At 34.6% G+C, this 16,638-nt stretch overlaps 1 protein-coding gene across 1 annotated transcript; it reads left to right on the top strand.

The window, feature by feature from the left end:
- The first annotated feature begins 2,791 nt into the window (after positions 1-2,791).
- On the top strand, positions 2,792-5,822 carry LOC136819972 (uncharacterized). Its single transcript, XM_067076205.1, has 3 exons — positions 2,792-3,044; positions 4,011-4,933; positions 4,965-5,822. The coding sequence occupies exons 1-3, from the start codon at positions 3,034-3,036 to the stop codon at positions 5,594-5,596; spliced, it is 1,566 nt and encodes a 521-aa protein (XP_066932306.1). The 5' UTR covers positions 2,792-3,033; the 3' UTR covers positions 5,597-5,822.
- The last annotated feature ends 10,816 nt before the right edge of the window (positions 5,823-16,638 follow it).

Raw genomic sequence — 16,638 nt, 5'->3', positions numbered from 1 at the left:
TTGGGGCATTTGTGTTTTGGTTGTTGGAAGAGATATAGAAAACATACAACAACAACAAATAAGAAAAACAAATTTTGATTATTTGGTTATTGAGTTATTGATTTAAAATGGCTGAGAAAAATTCAAAGAGACAGCGTGCTGGACTTGTCTCGTATGTTAAGAAATTATTAGAAGGAGATATCAAAGAGATTATGACTACTGAACAGTCAAAGTTAGTGAATGACAAAATTGAATATCTCGTTGTTTTAGAAAAATTGAAAAGTATCATGGAGTTATACCAAGAAATTGCAGATGAAGAAACCGAGGATGATGATTACAATTTGATTATGAATGACGCATTGGATTATGAAGTCAAAACAAACTACGAATTACGTAAGATTGAGAATTTTGTTACCAAATTTTCTAGGGGAAAGAGCACTGGTGGGGGTTCTTCAAATGTCGAGCTTTCTACTCCTGTAAGTTCTGTCCAATCTGTCGCAAAAGCAAAAACAAACGTGAAACTTCCGACTTTGAAAATCAAACAATTTTCTGGGAATCCTGCTGATTACCAGTCCATTCATAGAATCGTTTAACGTTGCTGTTCACAATGAAAAAAGCATCCCAGATGTACAAAAACTTAATTATTTGTTGGGTTACCTCGAAGGAGAGGCAGAAAATTTATTGAAGGGATTTCATTTATCGAGCGAAAACTATTCAAAAGCTCTAGAACTGTTAAAAGAGCGTTTCGGCAACAAAGAAAAACTTATATCGTTTCATATGGGGAAAATTATTGAACTTGAATCGGTATCCAATATCAATGATTTGAAAGCTCTACGAAACCTTTACGACACCGTTGAAACTCAGCTACGAAATTTAGAAACCTTTGAAATGAAAAATGAAGAATATGGGCCACTTTTGATCCCACTTTTGATGAATAAGATGCCTGGAGAAATGCAACTTATTATCTCAAGAAACATTTCGAATGAACAAAAATTTGATTTATTAACACTTTTAAAAACATTCAAAAATGAGTTGTAGTCGCGAAAAAATCTCTCTTCAAGTGTTTACAAGAGAGTAATTTACTGGAAGTTCATTGTTAGGTCACACACAAAGATCTAATCGTCATGACAACGCCTCCTCAAAAAATCTCTCTACGAAGACAAGTGAGCGAAAACAATGCATCTTTTGTAAACGAAATCACAAAGAACAATATTGTGATATAGTAGAGAATAAAGAAATCAGAAAGTCTATAATAATAAAGGAAAGACGTTGCTTTTGTTGCTTCAAGATCGGCCATTCATCAAAACAATGCCGAACGAATATGAAATGTTTTGTGTGTAAAGGAAAACAAACCACGTCTCGATTTGTACAAACAATGAACAGGAAAAAAACATTGAAACTCTCACGAAAGAAAAGAGAAGACAGGTTCAAATAAAAAGGAGGGAAACGATGAAAGTGTTTTCGTGTGTAGCTGGGTCAAAGAATAATAATGGTATTTTTACAAACTGCTACCGCTACCGCTTCCGTTTCGAGTAAAACGAAAGAACAGAAAATGAGAATTCTTTTGATTTGGGGGTCACAGATTACGTATATTACAACCGAAAGCTGCTGAAAGACTCGAAGCTAAATGAACCCATCGCGACTAAAGATAATGTATTAAAAGTTTTAATGATAAACTCTACGAACAAAACTCTGAACGTTTCGAAGTTACCGTGAAAGGAAAAATTGTGAAATTCCAGTGACTGCTTTGTGCAACGAATTTGCCACCCATGAAGAAATCAGAATATTGAAAGTGTTTTATGAAATTCCCTGAGTTTGCTTCGTTAGATTTTTGCAGATTCGAATCCAAAGACTCTCCGTTAGTCGTTGACATGCTGATTGGTGCTGGATAATTATTGGAGATTTTTCAACGACCACAAAAGTCAAAAATTCCAAAGGAACTTTGGTTGCTATTGATACAAAGCTAGGCTATGTTTTGTCCGGCTCTATTAACAAAAATCCGTTAGAATCAAACGTTTTGACAACGCATGTTCTAGAGTGCCAGTATGAGATACGCGAACCGAACACAGATTTACAAAAAAACTTTGAACAAATTTTGGGACTGTGGAAAAATGTCCAAGAATCGAATGACGAATTAAATCTACTGCTATTGAAATTTTCGAAATGATATTTCTTTTAATGATGAGGCTAAACATTATAAGGTCTCCCTACCATTTCTCGAACAGTACGAAATTTTGAATGCATATTTTGAAACCAGTAAACGTCGACTCAGATCAGTGCTTCTGAAACATTTCAAATCGAATGAGGAACTTTTGAAAACTTATGATACAATTATCAAAGAACAGATTTGAATTAGGTGTGGATTGAAGAAGTTCCAACTTCATCCGCCCCCAGAGAGAACGCGTTTTATATTTACCGCATCGACCAGTGTGCAAGAGATGACCGTATAACTACAAAGGTCAGAATGGTTTTCGATGCTAGCTCTTCGACGTATGGTCCTTCATTAAATGACTGTTTGAATCCAGGACCTTCACTCACAACGTCATTATTTGGCATTCTACTCCGTTTTCGTGCTAAGAACATTGGTTTAGTCGCAGACATCGAAAAAGCTTTTTGGCAAATCATGCTGAACGAGAAAGATCGTGATTTTGTTCGTTTTTTATGGTTGAAAGACACCAATGATATTGATTTTCAGAACTTTGATAACAATCAACTCGTTACTTATCGTATTTGTCGCGTTTTATTTGGAGTTACTTCTTCACCGTTTTTATTAAATGGAACACTGAGATACCATATTAATAAGATTAAAGATACGTCAGTTCGTGACCTGCTACTCCGCTCCTTACACGTCGACGACCTTACGACAAGTCTAGACACTGAAGCTGAAGCCTGTGAATTTTATACGTCCTGTAAAGAACATTTTGCTGAAGCCAATTTCAATCTTCGTAAAGCTCAATCGAACTGTGAATCGCTCGAACGAAATCTGAAAAAACTTTTTACAGGAGAGAATCAAGTCCTCGACAAATGTGACCTCACTAAAGTGCTCGGCCTCCCATGGAACAAAGGTAATGATAAGTTCTTTCTTAATTTCCAAAACTCTTTACACTCAGCTGAATTTTCGTTACCTACAAAGAGAAATGTTATTCAATTTACGTCGTCAATTTTCGATCCTCTCGGACTTATAAATCCTCTTATCGTGAAATTGAAAATTTTATTCCAAGATATTTGTATTTCCAACACTGATTGGGATGAGACTATTCCCACTGAATTAATTTCTGTCTGGCAGGAAATTTTACTTGATTTGAAGGAAATTAAAGATATTAGTTTTCTGAGACCGTATTGTTATACTACAAATGATGATCCAGTCGTTTCTCGTGAACTTCATGGATTCAGTGATGCTTCAAAAAGAGCATATGGTTTGTTGTTTTATCTAAGAACTGAATTTGATTCTGGTCTTGTAAGCACATCGTTAGTTACAGGCAAATCTCGTATTGCACCCATAAAGGGTAGTACTGTCCCCAAATTAGAACTGTGTGGGGCTCAAATTTTAACTATCATCATCAATCAAGTGAAGTCTGAACTGAAAGATACACTTTTTATTGAGAAAATTTATGCTTGGATAGACTCCACCGTCGCTTACTGTTGGCTCAAAAACGAAAATAAAGTTTACAAACAATTTGTTCAAAATCGAGTAAATGAGATAAGAGGGAAAATCAAAAACTTTTGTTTGGAAACTAATTGACACTTTACAAAATTCTGCTGATGATGTAACCCGGGGTTTATTGTTATCTCAAATTGTACAAAATAAGAGGTGGTTGAATGGCCCCGAATTTTATCTCTCTCCCAGAACACTGGGCCAGACCTAAAGCCAGGTGATAACTTTTCGAAACAAAATGAACATTCTACTACAGAAACTGTTAATCTGTTTGTTGGAACTGAATTTGAATTCTCTGACCTGAATGATGAAGAGAAAGTTACTTGTTTAGCTACTAACACTGCATTTAATTAATCTCGTTTTATAAATTTAACAGTTACAATATTGTTCGTGAGTATCCTGATCCAGATTCGTGTGAAATACCACAATCTGATGAAAGTCATACAATTTTTAGTGATGGGGTCGAGGTCCCGAATTTACTGGGAATCCTCGATCCAAGAAGATTCGGTTCGTTATCCCGTTTATTTCGGGTGACGGCCAAAGTTTTAAAATTCGTGAGAAACTTAAAACATAGTGTTCAAAACACTAGGCACGATGCCGAAGAATCAATCAATCATCTAGTGAACGCAAAGAAGCTGTGGATCCTTGAAGTACAAAAAGAATACCAATCACCGCGATACGAACAATTGAAACGAAGTCTGGACGTTTTTACAGACGCTCATGGTATTTTACGATGCAAAGGACGGCTAGGAAACGCACCCCTTCCGTTCGACACGAAATTTCCAATTCTTATACCACGTGATTCGAGATTAGCTGAACTGATTGTACTCGAATGTCACCAAACCGTTGGACATAACAAAACGAAAGATACCTTAAACGAAATTCGCGCACAATATTGGATTCCAAAAGGCAGGCAACTCGTCAAGAAACTGATAAACTCGTGTTTAGTTTGTCGATTATTCGAGGGTAAGCGATGTATTTACCCTGACCTACCCAAGTTACCATCAGAACGTGTCGATCAAAGTTACGCGTTTGAGAATATCGGTATAGACTACGCTGGTCCGGTATTCGTTCGAAACAATTTTGGTGATCAGAAAACTCTTTACAAATCGTGGATTGCTTTGATAACTTGTTACTCTACGCGAGCTGTGTACCTTGATCTCGCTACAAGCTACGATTCAGACGCTCTAATTCGTATTTTAGAACGTTTCTTCAACAGATATAACGCTCCGAAAGTTATTAACTCTGATAATGGTTCGAATTTCACCTCTAATGCTACACAAGATTTTGCAAAATCTCGTTTTAATCCGTTGGAAATTTAACATTGAGGCGGCTCCCTGGAGTGGTGGAGTGTTCGAGAGACTGGTTCAGTCTACCAAACGTGTCTTACGCAAATCTCTAAGAAAGGAGATACTGACGTGTGATGAACTTTCCACACTACTTAAACGTATTGAGAATATTCTAAACAATCGTCCGTTGACGCATATTTATGATTCCGAAATCACACAGCCATTGACCCCAAACCATCTGATTTACGGGAGGAAGATTGAGACTTCCGTAAAGAACACGGACGAGAACGAGAACGACAATGAAATAAACTGTGGCGCTATAAAGCGTGCCTTGTCATACTTTTGGGAACAATGGAAAAGTGAATACCTTACAAGTCTGCGCGAGAGGAATGTTAAACCCAATCGCAACATGAGAACTGAAACTCTAAATGTTGGAGACGTTTGTCTCATTGATGACCAAGGACCAAGGGTCAAATGGAAGATGGGAAAGATCGAAGAACTCATCAAAGGTAAAGACAACAAAGTACGTGGCGCTGTCGTTAAGACAATGAATGGACAGTTAAAGCGCCCTATCAATAAACTCGTTATTATTCACAGTAACAAAACTGATGAACTTGATTATGCGGGTATCACTTTTGTGCCCAACGCATTAGAAGATATACAGTCCTCTTAAATCGTGTTTTGTTTATATATTGATAGATTTATGACATTTATTTGATAGTCTATATGGACTTATGAAACTATATTTCTTATGATATTTTTAGGGTCTCTCACTTCTGTGGGGGAGTGTCGTATAATTTGTAACCCGGTATATACTTATGTTAGTTGCCTACTCGGCGCACTTTGTACTTATGCACGTGTTTATACTTGAAAGACCAGTTCATGATTATACTTTATACAACAATCTACCCCTATGATAAAATTACACAGTTTTGAGTAGAAATAAAGTTATGGTAAAGCAGCACTGACAAATTTCTCCAAAAAATATTTTCTTTCAAATTATGAAATATTAAAAGTCTTCTTACAATTTAAAATTGTTTAAATTTTTTCACCATGCTTATGTTTTACTCATTTCTAGTATTTTTTCCTGAAACTTATACTTACGTAGAGGAAAATTTAGCAGAATTTATGAAAATAAAGAATTCTCAGTTTGGCAACAAAAATATCTCAAATGTTTGTACTATAACTTTAAACATTTACATATTTTTAAATTGCCAGATTAGTGTGGCAAGAAAACTCTAAAAAAATTTAGCCATAAATCTTCAAGTGTGAAGTTAATTTTATAGTACACATACTTAAAATTTACAGAAAAATGGGTGATATATATGTCACGTTCAACAACCCATTTTGTCCACAGCTCACTTGTTCAACAAAGTCTTGTCAAAATGGATGTCAAACAAGTAGGTTGTGGAACAAAAGGGTGCCAAAATGATCAACAACCCAGTTGATTGACAATCCACTTGTTCGACAATCTATATAGTTGTTCGACAGACCAATTGCTCGAGAAAAGAGTGTCAAACAAGTGGTTGGCGAACAACCATGCAGTCGAGCAAATGGGTGTCGAACTAATTACTGTCAAACAACTGGTCTAACGCAAGAAAACTCTTAAAAGATTTAGCCATAAATCTTAAAGTGTAAAGTTAATTTTTCAGAATTTTTGGTGTGACGAGAAAATTCTTACAATCTATATATACAAAAATCTATAATCTATATAAATGTATCTATAGAAAAGCATCAGAATTTACAATAATTCTCTTCTCACGACAAAAATACTGGATTTTTCTAAAATTATGAATACGTGTACCAAAAAACTTTTCTGTCACCATATAAATTCTGGATTTTTTCTCAGAGATCTTATCACAGCACAAAATTTTGTAAATTTCAATTTTTCACAAATCAAATTTGTGCATGTCAGATGTTACATTTTTCATGACAGACTGAAATACTTAATTATAATAATACACTTATATATAATAATAATTATGCACCAATGTGTTTTGAGGTTGGACTTTTATAACATTAACTAGCAAAAGGTATATCCATTTAATTTTCTATGCGTATATACGCGTAATTTTCCTGTGCTTGGCTGGTACGTTACATGCTGACAGTCAGGACAGGTTGTTTTTTGTAGCAGTGAGTCTGTTGAAGAGGGTCTGGCTGTCAGACAGCAGCCTGGCAGAAATGACATTGAGAGTGACGAGAGGGAGAATCTTTGGAGTTTCTTTAAACTAACCAGGAAACGCTGTTTATTCTCATGATAACCTAAAAATGGTTTTCAAACCGTACCAAAATTTTAGTCAATTGCATTTATGATAGGTAAAATTGTAGGTACGGTTATCGCGAGATATTAAAAAGTATTTTTCGCATAAACTAACCATTGATCGTAGGTGTTTGAGAGATGGACTGAGAAGGATGATATCATAATGATGTTAATGATATTTTCATTTCACAACCATCGAAAGCAGCCGGCGAGGTGACCTTTTTTTCTGATGTGTTCTGAGAGCATATTTCAGCGAGAAATTTTGATCTGTTCTGATCAGATCTTTGAAAATTAATCAGCTAGAAATGTCTAAAAATGATGATGTGTTCTAGTGAGACAGGGGTATAATCAAACAAAAATTGATGTAATCTTGTTGCCTAGTAACCCTGGAAATTTTCAGAACACATCTTTCGTGGAGAAAAACAAATATCTTAAGTTTGTCTTGGCGAACTGTTTTTCCTAGATTTTCGAACACATCAAACCATAAAGTAGTGATAAGTTTAGGGAGACAAATAGTGCGATAAAGGTTTCCTAGAAATCAGAACACATCATTTGTATAAAAAATTGAAAGGTCATAACATTTGGTCTCCTAGAAGATAAGAACACGTATTTCTAAAAAGTCCCTTCGCCGGCTGCTTCTGAACCATCAGGGCCACCATTTTCAAATATTTTTTAGTTTCGTTGTTGATTTTTTTCGACGACGAAACGAAGTAACAATTATTTTCAGTTTCGTCGTCAATTTTTCGTTTCGTTGTCAATTTTTTCGACAACGAAACGAAGTAAGATTTTTTTTCCAGTTTCGTCGTCGATTTTTCAGTTTCGTCGTTAAAAAGTTAAGGGAGAATGTGAATGGCACTAATCGGTGTAGCGGACATTGCCCTAATTTTATTCAATATTATGAGAAATTACAATTTTGTTTCAATATCATATTAGTACTAGACTAGTAATAACATGGTTTAGGGTGATTTGGGATTGATAACCCCGAGGTTCATTGAAAACATTTCAAAATAGAGCCCGAACGTAGTGTCAATTTGTAGAACAGTACATTTTCTATTATTATAGAGATAATATTATCATATGCTTAGTAATTTTATCTCCGTAGTTTTTATTATCTCCTTAATATGTGGCCTTAAATAGTGCACACTCACACTTTTCTTCAGTTAACATCAAGTAACCACAGAGGAAGGAGCTCTCTAACTCCACTCAATATTTTTCAAGGTCTTGTGGATCAATCATACATTCACTTGACTTATTGCTGCCAGTCACAGCATTTTCTATCTTGCTAGCTGGTAGGTTTTGCTTTCCTTGTTTTTCTTTCATGGCAGCCATTTTGTTTTTGTAGGTGTGGCCTTTTTCAGTGTTTGCTTTCATTCATTCTCATTCATGGCAGGCATCTTGTTTTTCCTTTTGTTGGGCCTCTGTCTTTGCATTACTAAGTTAAGTCTTAATTTATGAGTCAACTTCAACTATTCAATTCTATATTCAAACTAGATTTGTAATAAGAGATTTATTTTATTTAAATTTAGTTTGAACTTCTACGTCACAAAGATCTTCCAAACATACCAGATAATTTGTTGAGTACTTCCTCGCCACAATTAAAACAACCATATCGACGCTCTTGGAGCTAGATTATGGTGTCAATTTCTATCCTTTTGTATTATGAACATCACAATAATTAGTGGCACAAATTTTTTTTAAATGATTTGAGAAGCTTTGTATTTCATCATCAGATTGTTATTTCTGTCGAAATTAGTCATTTTGTCAGCATAAAGACAATAGAATAATTTATTAGATTCATATCTATATAGACAGGTACCCCCGGGGGGGGGGGGTACTTAGGCAAAATGGGTGCCGGGTATGTGCGAGCCATAAGGGTACCTTTTCTCATTCCTCAAAAGTCTCTCAAAGGGGTACAAATTCAAAAGTTAGTCTCTGAAAGGGTCCCAAAATCACAAAAAACTAAAATTTTTCTCTCAAAGGGTCACGATTTCCAAAAAATTTGACCAAAATTTGGTGAAAATCAAACCAAAATTTGGAAAAAATGGACCAAAATTTAGAAAAAAGTCTCTCAAAGGGTCCCAAAATCACCAAAATTTGTCTCTCAAAGGGTCGATTTTCGATTTTCGGCTAGGACATACCCGTCACCTCGCAAACCTAGTACCCCCCCCCCCCGGGACAGGTACGAGCCGGGAAGTATCTTATCCATTTGGTGGACTAACTTTCTTGGGGTTTTTCTTGTTCCTTATGGTAATAAAAATATTTTAAGCTTCTGGGCCACCTGGATTTCTCACCTGGCTATCCATAATGGCGGATTTTTGGTCATGTGACCCCATTAGGCAAAACTGAAAATTCTTCCAACCCAAATATAGGCATATCATATATCAATCGATCAGAAATTTGATACTGATTAATTTTGAGATGGTTTGAGGGCTAAATGTTTCTGGTCAGCACTTTATAAGCATGTTTTTTTGGTAAGATTTGATCCAAAAAACGGTGAAACTTCCAAGCTATTACTCAAAGATTTAACAAAGTCTCTCATAGTAGGCCATAGTATCTCGACATTAAACAAAGTTGAACCTTATTCTTTAGTTTGACACATGCAAAGGATCAAGAATACATGTAACTCGCTGTGTGTATTTTACAGACCAGAATTAAGTGCTTCTAGGTGGTTATATTGCCCTAAAATGTTTAGACTTACCACGGAAAAACCCGAGCTGGAGAATTTTACTGAGTAAAATCCGTCAAGATCCTATAATTCCTATATCTTTATTATTCGTGCATGTAACGAGAAATCTGTGTAGCCTGTCTTTGAGACTTCGAGAAGTGCTTAGAACTTCCAGAACTGCGTAGCTAGATAAGCATAAAATTTTGATGAAATTAGTCTGGCTTTGAGACCACTAAGCCTGGATAGCTTTGTATGCGCCAGACGGCAGACTTTAAATTATTTTCCTAAAAAAGAGAAAAGTCCCAAAGTTTTTATTTCTTGCAAGCTTGCTAGACACTAGCACAGATTTTTCGCACAGTCGCTGAACGGCCTGTAGAGTTTCTGTCCACCCTACGACCATCACATGGTATGCGTTGAACTTTTTTCTCCTTTCTTTTATAAAATCAAAATCTTATCATCAATCAGCAGCTAGCTTTCTTCTATTGGGGTTTTTTTAGATGTAGATGTATAGTGATTTGCTGGATTAGGACACGCAGCGTGCGACGCTGCGCATACGGCTAGTTACTCTGGGACAAGCTGGAGTTTTTACAAGCTCTTATTTGATTTGGTTGGTCGTTAAGATGTAATAAAAGAATCTTATTACTTTTTCTAAAGAACGCGTCATCTCTGTCACTTTAAATGACCAATTAGTGAAGTATCTTGTAAAAACTCCAAGGCATCTCGTTACCCTTAAGTCACAAAATAATTATTTTTTCACTTTTGTCATTCCAATTAGTTTTTTTATTGACTTGAAAAAAAAAAGTATGCCAAAGTTGCGAACCTGTGTCATAAGAATATCACAATTTGAATCCTATACTCTCAATCCTATATACTCGATATTATAGCATCAGAGTTTTGAAAAATGACGATGATTTCGCATCTGTTATCTTTGTTATGATATAGATAAAAGACTGGAGAAGAGTAGAACAACAGAGACTTTGTGTAAGTTTTGACGTTGTTTGCAAGGTATTCCCAAGGTAGATCATCAAAACCTATTGTTTTATTTTATGTTTTAACGAGGCGGCAACGAAGCTAGCAGTGCTTACGAAGGAGAAGGATGTATAGTCGTTTGTTCATGTTCTGACAAAGCCACAGAGACCAGATGATTCTAAAACTTTAAAACCTCATAGGGGGAAGGAAAACGGGATCAACATCAGCAAGCCATGTCCGAAACAAATAAGAATTTTAAAATCAAAATTTCTTAATATTATACTTAGATTTTTGTAAGAAAACGGGGATATTTTGGACATGTAACTTAAAGCATTATTTTATATGGCAATAACTTCTTTAAAGCGCTTTTAGTTAAAATTCCTACAGTCTGGCTTCTTCAACTAGCTGAAGGCGTTGTGTTGCATCATGTAGTTAAATGATGCATTGGACCATTATACGCCTCTTATAATTGTAACAGTAACCATAATAGCCCCAAGCAGGTTCACAAATATGGCTCCATCACTAGGCTTCCTACAATGGCCTAGGATTATCACCTCTCGAAGCCATATTATGCCGACGTTTTTTGACCCTACAGACAACACAGGAAGATAAAGGAATTGGCGAATTTTGACGGAATAACTCAGTAAACTCTCAAGTTCGGGTATTTCTGTAGTAATCCAAAGCGTTTTAGAACAATACAAGCTCCTAGAAGCACTTAAATCTAGTCTGTAAAATACACACTGTAACGATTTACATTATTCATAATTCTTTGCATTAGTCAATCTAAAGAACAGAAGGTTCTCGTTTAATGTTGAGATGCAATGAGAGAATTTTTTATTAATTATTTGGAAATTTCACCGTTTTCGGTCATATACCGTAAATCATACTTATAAAGTGCTGACCGGACACATTTAGCCCTTACTTGTTGCTAAGTACCCCTCTGAGTAAGATTACGAAGAAGTGATTGGTTCTAAACCCTATTGGGAAACATTTCGCTCATTCATTTCAGACAAAAAGGACAATTTTGAGAGAAAAAGATCTTTTTTCACGGTAAGGAAATTATACTATGGTCTGTAAAATACACATTTTTACTGCAAACTTATTGAAAATTTGCGCAAACAATTTTTAATGCCTTTTCTAGGAGCTCATAAAGTTTTGATATGTTTAAAAGCATATTTCTTGCCTCACTCCATGAAAGCCCCGAGATAGGAAGGTTTACAGACCCAACTTTGTATCTCAAAATTAATCAGTATCAAATTTCCGATCGATTGATATATTATATGCTTATATTTGGGTTGGAAGAATTTTAAGTTTTGCCTACGGGTGTCACATGACCAAAAATCCACCATTATGGATACCCAGGTGATAAATCCAGGTGGCCCAGAAGCTTAAAATATTCTTATTACCATAAGGAGAAACCCCAAGAAAAACCCCAAGAAAGTTAGTCCACCAAATGGATAAGATACTTCCCGGATCGTACTTGTCTAAAAGGCTTCTTATTCAGCATAATTAAAATATTTGGTTTAACAAAGCTTATATTCAACAACTGTGTCAATATTTTTGTCAAAATTATCATTTTGTGAATACTATGACAATGATCAAATTGACAACTCAAAAACAGCTCTCTGTAGTATTTTCCTATTGAAAATTTCTATCTGGCGATACTGAAAGCATCTCATTCAGCACAATAAGAATTTTTGCTATAATGAAGTCTACAAAGGTTACAAAGGTAGAGACATGTCAAAGGATTCTCAGTCACCTCTATTTCAAGTGTTATATTGCTCTAGTGAAACAGGGGTCTATTAAAGTACAGTATTTCAACTTTTTAGATTGATCGATTCTTTTAAATAAAACTGACATGAATAGATAAGTGTGCGAAACTCCTGGTTTCTAAACTTCGACCAGAAATGGCGACTACGACCAGCGACCACGACCGGTGACCAGATAAATTAAGATTATCGAGTTTATCTGCTCTATCCACCGTAGAGTATCTTTAAATCAAGTCCTCAGAATACTAAAAAGTGACCTTTGAAGTGACCAATCATTTTCTTAACAAAGTGACACTATTTGACAAAAATATTGACAGGGTCATTAGGTATGATGTTTGTAAGCTTTGTTAAACCAAATATTTTAATTATACTGAATGAGATGCCTTTAGTATGAATAGATAGAACTTGTCAGTAGGAAAAAATAAGGGAAGGCCAGTTTTAGAGATATGAATCTGATCAATTATTCTATTGTCTTTATGCTGACAAAATGACTAATTTCGACAAAAATAACAATCTCATGATGAAATACAAAGCTTATCAAGCCAATTTCAAAAAATTTTGTGCCACTAATTATTGTGATGTTGATTATACAAAAGGATACAAATTGACAACATGATCAAGCTCCAAGAGCGTCGATATGGTTGTTTTACGTATTTGGCACGTGGCTTTATTTAGATGAGACAGGGGTGAGCTTACTCTTCAATATTAAATATATTCAAATGATTAGGACACTCTTCGTTGGAGAATGAGAAAAGACTCGACACTGCATGAAATATATGTCTTTCCAGTTTCTTGTCCTTGAAAACTTAATGTTTTCGAACGTACGATTGCGGAAATATCGATTTTTCCTTACAGTTTTAAGAAAAGATTCTTTTTCTTTAAGTTCTTGAAAAAAGATAATCTTTAAATATTTCTTGCTTCGAAAAGGTGGATAATTTCTTTTGTCGCTTTTCATTAAAAAGGAAATATTTCATGTTTCCAGATTGACTATCTTTTCTTCGTTTGTATTTCAAGAAAATGTAAAGTTTTCGTCTTGAAATTTAAACGAAAATATTTTTCATGAAAATATCAAATTTTCATGCCGAATTTATCGAAAATACAATCATCAAATACAATAAAAAAAGGTAATAATTTCGTTTTTAAAGAACATTATAATCTCTAAGTCGGGATAAAAGTAAGGAGCAGATTTTCTTGCAGCTGATTTGGCAAAAGTAAAATAAATATTTCAATTTTATGGGAGCAAGATAAGAATGTGTTCTTTAGGATTGATCTCTTGATTGACAAGATTATTTTTTAATTAAAAAATATTATATTGTCCAATGACCCCTGTGCATGTTAGCGTGATGACAGGAAAAAGAAGAGGTGTCCTCTGTTGACCAAACTAGGTGCCACTTTCTTTTTCACACCTTAGAATTAGAAGTTTTAAGGCGAAAGGAAAAAAAAATGTCCTACATCTTTTACTTTGTTTCGTCTCCGCTTAGAAATTGCACTGTATAAACTTTCATTCCCATAGTGGGAGAAGCTTCACCGGGGCTGTAGCACTGTGACAGGGGTGTAATTAGCTCTCTTTGTACTCTATGATATACAGATTTTTCAAATTCTAGATTTTTCTTTTAAATCTTTAATTTTGACAATAAAGTCAGATCAACAACTGTTGAAAGTGCAAACCACACTTCGCGCAACCACACAACCACACTTCGCGCAACCTCAGCATTATTTGCATCATTTGTAGGCCAATTTTGTAAAATTTGTATCACTACTTTTAAAGAAACTCATTACATCCCTGTCTCACAGCCCCTGTGGAACTTTTTCCCACATGGAACCACAACCCACTGGAAAATTTAGCAAAGTTTCATCCTCTGATGAAAAATACCCTATCACCCTATTTCAGCCCCACTGGGAAATTGACTTTGAATTCATCCCCATATAAAAATGATATTTACGAAATTTCGTTCAAAACCATTCCATTATATTTTGAAAGAATTGTTTATCCAACTGCGGCGGGTCTTGACACAGGGGTGTCTCAATGGAGTTGAGTAAATAGTTGTGTACAAAGATTCCCTCTTCAATTACTTATTGATTTTAATGCATTGTATGCAAAATTGTTTTTTTTTTGATTTTTTACGCATTAACATAAAATTATTAACTCATTAATTCATTATTAACATAAAAGTTTTAGGTCTGAAAATTCGCCTGAATTTATTCTTGGAAATTTTAAATCTTTACAAAAATACCGGTAAAATCTATTCATCGATACGTTTACTCGTGTTAGTTTAAAAGTTTAAAACATTTTCTATACATTTTGTCAATCTACTAAAAAAGCTTTACAAATCCTCCCCTTCTTGGCTTTGAAGCATTATGCTTTAGTATCTTCACCAGATTTTCTACAACTAGACTAATTGGAGATGTTTAGAAACGATTTTTGTTTTAAGGGCTGGAAACTGGATATGTTCAAATTAATCTTCTTCAAATTCATTATACATGACTTTAAAGCTTTCATTTCATTCCATTTTGAGATTATTTTTGAAATTTTGTGTTTTTGTAACTTGCAAAACTTTTCAAAATCTTTCAAAGATCTTTTATTTAAGTCTTAATCTCGATTTACTTCATCATAGTTGACAAATGTAATACGAGAATTTTTTACTCCTTATATATTTGAATCAAATGCAAGGGTGTTTTGTAGAAGGAAAGAAGAACAATTTATTTGAGGCATTCTTTCATAAAATGAAAATAGTATAATCCTTCGACAGCTACCTTTGTTTCGTTTGAGTTTTTTGAAAGTATAGCGATTCACTGTTTTGGGCCTCGCAGCGTTTGTGACGCTTTGCTTACGGCTAGTAGGTTGCATTTAAGCCTGTATTTTACATTATAGATAGCATAAAATTTTTGGATGTATTAGATATTTTGCAAATCAGCCAAAAATAATTTTTATGGTCAGTGAGTTTGACGAGTTTTACATACAGAACGAATCAGGAATGTATATAAAAAGAAACCACTTTGATTTTGATATTTCATGAATACACGTTTTTTTATAAGAACATCCAAAATTTTTGCCTTCGGAAATAAGCCTAAAAAGTGTGCTTAACATGTTCTTATCCCCCCCCATTTTATGAGTATTTATGGCCAATATCCTAAGAAATCGGGAGTTTTTGAGTTCCCAAAGCCTTGAAATATTCCTAACTTGTTCTTAAAATCTTGGCCTTTTAAGCCTTATGTTCTTATATAGTTTGTTCTTATAAAAAAACGTGTAGTATTAAGTTTTTGCGTTAACTAGTTCTCGTAAACTTGGGGCAGTGGTGTGTACGAAGAGCTCCTAAAAACAGTTCAATTAATTAAACTTGTTAAAATCAAACTCGAACTGTTAACTTGATGGAAGAAAGAACGATTCGTGTTTCTCCTTTTTGGCGATATTTCAAGCGAAAAATTTGTTCGGCGTTTCATCAAAAATACAAATTAACTTTTGATGAACAAACCAATGCCTTTGGGACCCTGTGTAACAATTTATAATTGTGAGAAATACGAGATTTTCATCGCAGTCAATTAAGTCTCTTATAAAAAAATGTGATAAAGAGAGTAATTGCCAGAAATTAAAGAGGGAAAGAAATTGGTGTCCGAAATCTGTAATATGCTTTCAACACTTTACAGTGAAACAGTAAAGACCTTGCGATGAATACGGTCAAATCTAAAGAGCCAGCAATGATCATGTAAGTACCACTCGTTCAAATATTTTTGAAATAACCTGTCTAAACGGTAATTTCTTTCTTGTATTATGTTTTTTTGTAATCTTCAAGTCATTTTGGATTTTTACTAGTTATTTTCAATATAAAGATCAAATCAATTTTCAATAAAATAATGGACAATAATCTGTTTATAATCCTGTTAAAAATTAAGTAAATTTTTATTTTCTCTCTACAGAAAGGCGAAAAACGTACCGCGAGCTCGGCGGGGGAGCCGAATATCAATTCTGTGAATGTCAACGACGTGTGGAGAAAACTTATCACAAAATGCTCGTCTCATCAGAGACCAGAATAAATGGTATGAAAAAAAGAAGG

Source organism: Clytia hemisphaerica, unplaced genomic scaffold, assembly GCF_902728285.1.
Source record: "Clytia hemisphaerica strain Z4C2 unplaced genomic scaffold, Clytia hemisphaerica genome assembly, whole genome shotgun sequence".
In the NCBI taxonomy this organism is placed as follows: domain Eukaryota; kingdom Metazoa; phylum Cnidaria; class Hydrozoa; order Leptothecata; family Clytiidae; genus Clytia; species Clytia hemisphaerica.
This window is presented reverse-complemented; position numbering and strand designations above follow the sequence as displayed.